General features: G+C 38.8%; 1 protein-coding gene across 2 annotated transcripts; it reads left to right on the top strand.

Moving 5' to 3' along the window:
* The first annotated feature begins 1998 nt into the window (after positions 1-1998).
* Positions 1999-9188, top strand: LOC106942660 (ICOS ligand-like). 2 transcript variants are annotated; one of them, XM_015025991.1, is made up of 4 exons: positions 1999-2968; positions 8108-8470; positions 8642-8857; positions 8891-9188. In XM_015025991.1, the coding sequence occupies exons 1-4, from the start codon at positions 2896-2898 to the stop codon at positions 9049-9051; spliced, it is 813 nt and encodes a 270-aa protein (XP_014881477.1). In that variant the 5' UTR covers positions 1999-2895; the 3' UTR covers positions 9052-9188. The 2 variants fall into 2 exon arrangements, with proteins under 2 accessions (XP_014881477.1, XP_014881478.1); XM_015025992.1 differs by having other exon boundaries at positions 2000-2968; positions 8642-9188.
* Positions 9189-9564: the final 376 nt, after the last annotated feature.

Raw genomic sequence — 9564 nt, 5'->3', positions numbered from 1 at the left:
AATAAATCAGGGAAACATGGACTTGATTAGCTCTGTATTGTCTCCACATGATGACTGTTTGATCTGATTAAATATTAGATTATTGATTAATATGGATTGTTGCTATGTTGTACGATGTTTTAAGATCTTGTTCTTTGTGCCTCTTTAACTTTGAGCCCTCCAAAAGTCTCTGCACGGCCCTGGTAAATATGATGATCTATACCAGATTATAAACTAGTTTGCCTGTGCAACAGGTTATAAAATAGACAAAGAAAACAATAAACGTATGAAACCAAGCAAACGTTAAAAGAAAACATTTCTTCTTTCTATTCATATTTCCTCCGTCTTCCTTTGGAGTTTCCTTTAGTCTGAGGATCCTTTGTGAATCGGGGCCTTTCAGGCTCCAGTTACCTGATTAGTTACCTGTGATGGAGGAAGAGGTGAGTCAGAGCAGAATCTAACTCTGAAATTAAGGCCAGCTGTCCTGCATGTTATAGATTATAGACATGATTCCTTGTTCTACCACAGCCGACTCAAATGACTGCATGACCTCCTCAGAATGGCTCCATTTGCTGCTGGAGTCTGATAATCATTTATTTAAATCAAGCAGCAGGAACCTAAAGCATGAGGAGCAGAGCTGGGAGCTCTGAGTCTGAGGGTTGGTGTATCAGAGATGCTCTGTTGTTTCAGGGCCTGGCAGCTGGCAGGTCGGTGCTGCCCCCTGCTGGTAGAGTAGAAGACAGCAGAGCAGCTGTCCCTGTGGGGAATCTGGATGTTTAATGTGTTTTACTGTATTTAAACTTTTAAAATGAGTATTAAAATGTCTCTACTGCTGAATGAGTCCAGAGTTGGAGCCCAGCAGACTGGATTATTGATCAGGTTGTTTCTGCTGATCAGATCAAACTAAACCTGAACGAAGGAGCAGCAACAGAGGCTGAGCAGCAGCTGCTTTATTACAGGCAGCAACATGTTGGATAAGGTGAGTTATGCAGATAGCAGGACTACAGAGACAGGAAGTGACATCAGGTGGGGGCGGGGCTTGTAACAGGGAGCCGCTCCTTGGGACTTTCCAGAGAATCTGAAACCAGTTTGACCAGAACAAGTTGAATCTGATCTGGAATCAGTTTAAACAAACACTTATTGCTGAATCGGGGGACAAATGCAGTTATTTGTTCTGTGGGTTCGTTATTAAAACCCATCAGATGAATAAATGCTGACATGTTGGACATTAAAGGTGTGGTATGTTGGTGCAGATTCACCTTTAAGGTGAGTGGTGGGCAGCACCAACGTTCCCTTTAAAGCCAGGTGTGTGGGGTTCACACTCACATACAGTTGCTTTGAGCTGTGGAGGTGGCGTTGTGAGATCCTGTCTTTCCTCCAGCATCAAGTAATGGTCTTCAGGTTAGCTTTGTGATTTTCCTTCTGTTGGGTTTTAGATTAGTTTGTGGTGATTGTGCTTCCTTTGGGTTCAGGATCGTGGATGGGTTGATGGTCCCGTTTTGCTCTCTGGGAGTGGGTGTGATCAGACACGCGTTGTGGACGTGGAACTCTTAACCGAGGTAGGTGGGTTCATGTCAGCTTGTTGAGCTCAGTGCCATAGTTCACCTTAAATTTCATTTTTAGATCCTGATGTGTTCGGGACTTGGTGGTGGACTGTTGTGTCCCTCCCTCCTCCTGCCGCACCTCGCCTAATTGTCCGTGGCGCAAGGCTGCTTTGTCTTTACTTTTGCTTCATGTCTTTTCAGCTGGGTGTCATTTACCTAATTGATTTATTCTTTATTCTGGCCAGGGTTCAACCGTTTATGGTGAGTCCCTCTATTATTTTTCAGTACGTTTATTTACAATTTGTATTTTTTTCTTTTTTTCTTTGTTTGCATGTAGGTTTAATTTGTCAATTTCTTGCATGATTTGGTTTATTTAGTTTGTTCATTTGCTTTGCATGTTTTCTTTGGTTGGGTTGCAGTGTTTTGGTTTTTTTGTTTTCTGCATTGATTTTTTTGATTAGTCATTATTTGGGTTTGAAAACAACTTGCCGCTGATGTGCAGTATGTATTTTGTGAAGTTTGTAAACTGTCTTTAACTCATATATTCTATCGTTGTAGGCCTATTTTAAACTTTTGGAAAAAATAAATTATTAAATTCTTTTTTTTTAAACATTATGATCTGCCTCTCTGTTGTCCCGACCTGGCGTGGCCTTTTTGTAGGTATTGGAGGTTGAATAGTCTGGGGCCAAGATCTCAGGTAGCGTTGTTGGATGTAATATTTAAAAATTTAATAGTAGACACCACTATTACCACAAAGGGTTAAAACTCCACCTGAACATGAAGCTCCATCAGCCATGACTGACAGGATGAACCAGGATGTTCAGCTGCTGCTCTTCGTTTCTGGGTCACTTTGTTTATGACTGAGAACAAACAGACTTTGTGTTTCCTGTTCAAACAGCCGAACAGCTTTCAGTCCTGAAATAAATCATTAAATAGAAACTTTCTCTCTGTGTGACTGAACTTCTGACTTTATGTTAGTGAGCAGGTAAGAATAATAATAAAACTTTTATCTTTTACTAGAGAACAAAGTTCAGCAGAGAACGATGAAGCTGACTGTAGATCAAAGATCTGAGGTTATTATTGTTCCTGTAGCTGTGAAGCCAAGTTGTGGCTGATTTACCTGAACATGCGCAGATCAGATCAGATCAGCCAGTTTAGTTGTTTCGTTTCTCTTTCCACTCCTCCTCTAAGCTCCTCCTCTTTCCACCATCCGTTCAGACGACGCCACGTCGACGCTTTGCTGTCGAAGCTGAATTTTCTTACATGTTTAGTGGCCAACATGATCTAACAGGGTTTATCTTTGAAGGTTAAATTATTTTATCCTTGAATAAAACAATATTTAACTCAAACTGGTGGAACTAGAAGACGAAGAATGGCGACTCGACCTGCTGCGTCATGGTTCCTGGTTCTGTTCTTCCTGATCTCCGTCCAGTTTGGTTCTGCTGGTGAGTTTCACCTCAGATATGAAGAATAAATGATAAATAATGTTTATCTGTTGGACCTCTGATATAAACTCTACTTTAATGCTGGTTTTAACTGTTCGTCGTTTTGTTCTATTGTTTCTGAAACGACGTCACGTGACTGAAACTCTTTCAGTTTCCCAGAAATGACTAACCCAGTTTAGTTCTACTGGTCTAACTGGGTTAACCAGGTGATTTTCCTGCGTTGAGGCTGGAGCTGCTGTTGTTCACAATAATATCTTTGTGTTTTGATGTTTTATTTAAATTAATTTTCTGGCAGATTCTAGAAGAAGACATGATGGGACACTAGAACATTATTACCTGGGTTATTAGACAAAAAGGCCCACAGCATCACAGACACTCTACCATGCTCATTATGCCTTGCAAAAGTATTCACACCCCTTTAACATCTTCACTCTCACATTAAGCCACAAACTTTAAAGTATTTAATCTACATTTTGTTGAAGAATGAACATTAAATACTAATTATTACATTATTCTATGATCCAGAAGATAAAGGTTTCATGGTTTTCAACATTTTAACAAATTCACACTACTGCATTTTGTCCCCTTTATTCCTACACTCCTAAATAAAATGCAGTTCAATAAATTTCCTTCAGAAATCAGTAAATAGTTTATAGATTAATCTGATTCCAGCTGCAGCTTACAGAACCAGAACCGCCTGACTGGACCTCTGTTGAATTAGGTCAGCCAGTTTAACGGGGTTAAAGTTTATACAGTCATTATTATTTTAATTATTTTTAATTATTTAGTTTCACTTGGTATTAAAATGCTTTTATAATTATTAGTCGAAAAAGCTAATTTTGTTGGTCATATAGTTTGTAAAGATAAAAGTTAAACTTCCAGGAGGTGAAAATCTTTACAGGCATCACAATGGTGGAGATTTTTTTATTTATATTTTTAGGAAGGACCATCTCTCTAACATTATTTTTGCATCAGTATTTGGATTTATATCCAGATTAAATCCAGTAGCAGTCATGCAGCCACATCAGTACTGACATATCTGGCTGAAATTAAGATGATTTTTCCCCAAACCTGAACAAAAAAGTGCTAAAATGATTTAGTTTGTTTTATTCATCTTGTTTTATAACAAGCCTCATGTGGGAATTTGCAGTTATGTTTTTATTTTTAAAAACTGGAGACACATTAGATTATAAATCAAACCAAAACATAAACTCTCATGAGGAAAAGGTTTGATTTTTTTTAAACTTTGAAACCCACAAATATGTAACGGATCATTTTTCCATCTTAGAATATTTACATCCCTTACATTTCTTAGAGCCGTGCATGACGACAGCAAACAAAACATTCAGTAAATTCAGTCGATTCATCAGATTTTAGTGCCTCTGTTTAAAATACAAGATAAAACTATTTAGATCAAAATGAAGCTCCTGGTTCATATTTGTTCAAAGTATTTAGAGAAGATTCCTGAGTCACAACAAGTCAACAGGAATCAAGACAGGAAGGTTCACATCCAGTCTGACCAACACAAGCCTCCAGGTGTCACGAGACATTGTGCATTTCATGCATCTTTAAATGTTTTTACAGCAGCTTTCAAAAGTATTCAACTGACCTTTTCCATTTTTGTCACATTGTAACCACTAGTATATTTAATTGGAGTTTAATGTGATATATAATAGTGAAGTAGAAAACATTTTTTACAAATAAAGACTGAAAAGTGCGGTGTGCAAGAGTATTCAGCCCCCCTGAGCCAATACTTTGTGGATCCACCTTTTACTGTAATTGCAGCTGCTAGTCTTTAGGGTTTGTCTCCACCAGCTTTGATCATCTAGTGACTGAACATTTTTTGTTTTTCTTCTTTTCCAATCAAGTTCAGTCAGATTAGATGCAGAGTGTTTATGAACAGCAGGTTTCACCTCTTGCCACAGATTCTGGATTGGGTTTAGGTCTGGACTTTAACTGGGCCATTCTAACACATGAATATGTTTAGTTTTAACCTGTTGTCCTTGTCATGATGAGGTGGTGAGGTGGACAATGTCAGTGTCCAATTTATTTACATAGCACTTTAAAAGCAGGTTTAAAACTGATGACGAAATAAGTTCATGAAAAAAATAAAGAGAAATGGTACAAGAAAACAAACAAATATATATTGTTCAAATAATAAGAGTTAATAAGAGTAATAAGTAAATAATGATTAATGCAGAGCACAGAGAAGTCCAGGCAGCACAGGTGAGCATAGAGACAAAGATACTCAACACTGATGGCAACGACTCTGATGTGAGACTCAGGATAGACATGACAAGAATCAGAGAAGGAAACAGGTGGGATTAAATACACAGGGAAGGTAATCAGGGGAAATGAGGGACAGCTGGGGACAACCAAGGGGCAGACAGGACAACATGGAGACTCAACTGAACACAGAAACCATAATAAACACAGAAACCCAAATCCTCACAGTCCTGCTGGAAGCTGAAGCTCAGAGTCTCTAGTCTTTCAGACTCCAGCAGGTTTTCTGTCTGGATTTGGTTCCATCTTCATCAACTCTGACCATCTTCCTGTTCCTGCTGAATGTAGAGCCTGAAAATATGTTAAAAACATGATATTGATTGATTAATAGGTATATTGATCATATTGGCAAGTATTTATTTGATTTAGTATTTAGTTAGAACAATTTGATTGGTTTATGTGCTCAAATTAGTTTATTTTTTATTTCATAGATTTCTGTCATGATAATACCCCTTTAAGAACGACACAATGCATGATGGGAGTTGAAAAGTTCATGACCTGTGATGTTTTTACGGAAAAAGAGAGAAAACTACACATGCTGTATGCTCGAACCGTGGATTTGTTTAATAAAGTTGCACAAAAGCTAAAATATTTATGAGTTTTTAAGTTATTTTTAAGGGTGTGACATGAACCCCACAGCATGATGCTGCCACCACCATATGAGACAGTGGGGATGGTGTGTTCAGAGTGATGTGCAGAGTTGGTTCTGTTTACTCCTCTATCTGAGGCGTCGCAGAGCAGCTGGATTTAATGAGATTAGATTAGATCAGATTAGATTAGATTAGATTAGATTAGATTAGATTACACACAGCTGAACTCTGGTTAATCTGAAGGCAACTGGTTGCTCCCAGAGACGAGGGGTCTGAATGCTTTTGCACACCGCACTTTTCAGTTTTCCATTTGTAAAAATGTTTTGATTCATCTGTAAGTTTTTCTTCTTCACCATCTGAGTTGATCTTTCACATTAAATTCCACTGAAACATTTTTATGTTTGTAATGTGGCAGAATATGGAAACGACCCAGGGGTGTGAATACTTTTGCAACCCTCCGTAGTTTCAGACTATTTATTTGCCTAAAACATTGTTGTAAATAATTTATCAGAGCTTTGATTTTACTGGACCAAAATAATGTAAAGCTGAAGTTTAGCTTATAATTTCCTTTTTGAATACAAGTTGATATAAAGCTCCTCCTCAGTCAGAGTGAAATAAAGACTCATGTCTGCATCCACTGAGGTGACAGTAAAGTTGGAAATAAGTGGATAAATTTCATAATATGAAAGTTTCAAATGATGCTTGTGTAGAATGAACAGGATCATTAAATACAATATTAATCTAAACTGTCTTTGAGTGAAGGATACATTATTTGTCATGAAGCCTAAATTACAGGGAAGGAAAAAATAAAACTATATTTTCTGAATCACAATATTAACTTTAGAGGATTTAATGAGCAGAGGCTGATAGAACAGCTCAAACTGCCCTGACCTGTAAAAGTAGAGCTAGTTTAAGTAGAACAACCATCAGCATCAGTCAGACCCTGTTACCATGGAAACCAGCTGGGTGACTGTAGCTCAGGCCGAGTATCTTTCAGTCTGAAGGTTTCATGATCGATTCCAGTTGATTAACTCAAAATGAATCAACTTGACCCAAAACTGCCAACTGATCTGCTCATGTGTGTAAATGTGGATTTACTGTAACCTGCTTGGAGCGATCAATAAAATAAAAGATTTATTGATCCACTCGGTCCAGCTGGTGTTGACATTCAGTCTGTTTAAAGCTGAATGTGATGCAGGAACCAGTTTGGAAGAAAGTGGAATATTTCTGTGTGACAGCAGCTCATGCTCTTAGTGAGCAGGAAGTGATGTAAAGACCAACGAGGAAGTTAGAAATGTATTAAAATGCAGCACATCTGTAAAGTATTCACAGCTTCACCTTTTTCACATTGTTCTTTCTGCCTTTTTCCAAATTGTATTAAATTAATTTCCTCAAAATTCTGCACACAAATACCTCATGATAATGTGGAAAAGTTAAAATTGTTGCTAATTTAATAGTAAACCAAAAATCTAGTTTATTATTCACAGGCTTTGCTTGATACTGTTCTGGTAAAAGTTGAGCTGTTTCCACAGATCATCCTTCAGACGTTTCCACAGAGTCAGTCGGATCCACCTGTGGTGAATTCAGTAGATTAAAGTGAGAAAGGTTCACCTGTCTGTACAGAGGAGGAACGTAGCAAACGTCACGGTTGGACAGCAGGGAAGTGAAACAATAACCTCCCAAAAATCCTTGTGAAAGCAGACGGGGTGAAACGCTCAGGGTCCATTTAGCTTCAGAGCAAAAGCTAAAAACAGGAGAAGTTACATTGTTTATTCAGATGATGGACTAAAGCAGTGAAGTCATGATTAAATAAAATGCTTAATTCAGCCTCTGATTAAAGTTAATCGGTTTGGATCAGACGGATCCAACTGGACCGATTAACCAGCCCAGATTTCTCCTCCAGATGTGAACTGAAGGGAAGTTATGAGGCTGTTCAGACCCAGCAGGTTTAACCTTTAACTTCATGGATCTTATGTAGTTATTGGGACCACAGTCTGATGGGATCTGGATTCTCTGTTTAACTTATTGAATATTAATTAAACTGCATAGAAATAAATATAATTAAATAGCCTATGTTTTCTCGGCCAAAGTTTTCTGGCTCAGGCAGCCTTTGAGTGTTTAGACGGAAAAGTAGGCAAAGAGAGAAGGGAAGACATGCAGCAAAGGACATCAGGCTGGGATTCAAACTCACAATGTCCAAAACTCGCTTTGACCCTCATCAGGGTTCCTCTCTGACCTCTGACCTCTGTTGTTTCTTATGCTGCAGGTGAGACGAACATCACAGCTGAACCTGGAGAGAACATCACTCTGCCATGTAGAGCTGCTGAGAACAAACCTGTTGTTGTCTTAGAGTGGAGCAAACCTGATCTGGGGGAAAATGATCATGTTGCTCTGTATCAAGATGATCTGTTTGATAATGAGGGTCAGAATCCAGCTTATAAGAACCGAGTGGATCTACAGGACAGAGAGATGAAGAATGGAAACGTGTCTTTGGTTCTGAGGAATGTGACGACTGATGATACTGGAAAGTATGAATGTAGAGTCGTTCAGAGAGAAGTTAGACGTAGGAAGAGATCTCACCTGAAGAATGATCCCATCAAAACCATCAACCTGGATGTTTCTGCTCCAGGTGAGTCTGACTGGATCAGAACCTGCAGCTGCTTCATGGTTACTAATGTGAGAGAGAAACATGTCAGATCAGATGTTTGTCTTTTCTGTTGTTTCAGTAGAAATCAGCTGGTCTGAGATCAGCAGGTGATGATATTCAGCAGATCAGACTAACTCCTGGTTCTGTTTACAGGGAAAGAGGAAGAACAAAAGAAGGATGGAGGGAATGAGGAAGGACAAAGGGATGGAGAGGACAGCACTGGACTGATAGTTGGTCTCTCAGTTTTAGCTGTTCTGGCTCTATTTGCTGTTTCAGGTTTTCTGCTCTATAAAAAACTGAGACGTTCATCACAGGAACAGAAGCAGCCTCCTGCAGCAGAAGCAGAACTTCAGGCTATGAATGTTGAAAACCATCAAGAACCTGAAACGTGAACATTGAGACATTTTTATAGCAGGAAGAGACTTTCAGCACTGAGAGAATATATAAAGTTCAGCTCAACTGATTCACTTCACCTGTTTCTATCAGAGCTTCAAACAGCAGAGAACAAACTGAATGTGAAAAGTTTGAACTGCAGCTCCTTTTTAAGGTTTCCTGCTGTCTGAACAAAATGATATATTACATCTAACCTTCTCACCTAAAAGTTATGCACACAAATCAGAGAGCTGAGAATAAAACTGAAGAACTGACAATTGTAAATATAAACATTGATGCAAGCGCTGCAATTTTTTTCTCAGGAGCTCAGCTCCACATCATCAGATGGTCAGATTACAGCGTTTACTTTTATTCTGTTTTTCCTTTATAAACCAGCTGAAGCTCATGTCTTCTGTACATCAGGGCTGAATCACTGAAGTTGTAAATAAAGTCACTGGGACTCCAAACCAGAGAGTCCATGTCTGCTTCTGTCACCGTTTCTCCGTTTAGGTAGAATAGTGATGGCAGCACAGAAGAGGTCAAAGGTCAGGGCTGGAAGTGCTGCTGAAACCTGACCTGTACAAACCAGCCTTTCTCAGTGTTTTAGTCATAAATGGAGGATCTTTGTTGTACATTACATTAAACTGTTTGCTTTACGGTGTGTTGGCATCACGACCTTTGACCCCACATAGTTTCTGAGACCA

Source organism: Poecilia latipinna, unplaced genomic scaffold, assembly GCF_001443285.1.
Source record: "Poecilia latipinna isolate Pla-1442-1.1 unplaced genomic scaffold, P_latipinna-1.0 Scaffold4457, whole genome shotgun sequence".
NCBI lineage: Eukaryota > Metazoa > Chordata > Actinopteri > Cyprinodontiformes > Poeciliidae > Poecilia > Poecilia latipinna.
The sequence above is the reverse complement of the archived record's forward strand: the minus strand, read 5'-3'. Positions and strand labels throughout refer to the sequence as shown.

Coding starts and splice junctions, on each gene's coding strand:
- LOC106942660 (XM_015025991.1), top strand. CDS start 2,896: ATGGCGACTCGACCTGCTGCGTCATGGTTCCTGGTTCTGTTCTTCCTG. Junction 2,969..8,107: donor CGTCCAGTTTGGTTCTGCTG/GTGAGTTTCACC, acceptor CTTATGCTGCAG/GTGAGACGAACATCACAGCT. Junction 8,858..8,890: donor TCAGGCTATGAATGTTGAAA/ACCATCAAGAAC, acceptor GAACATTGAGAC/ATTTTTATAGCAGGAAGAGA.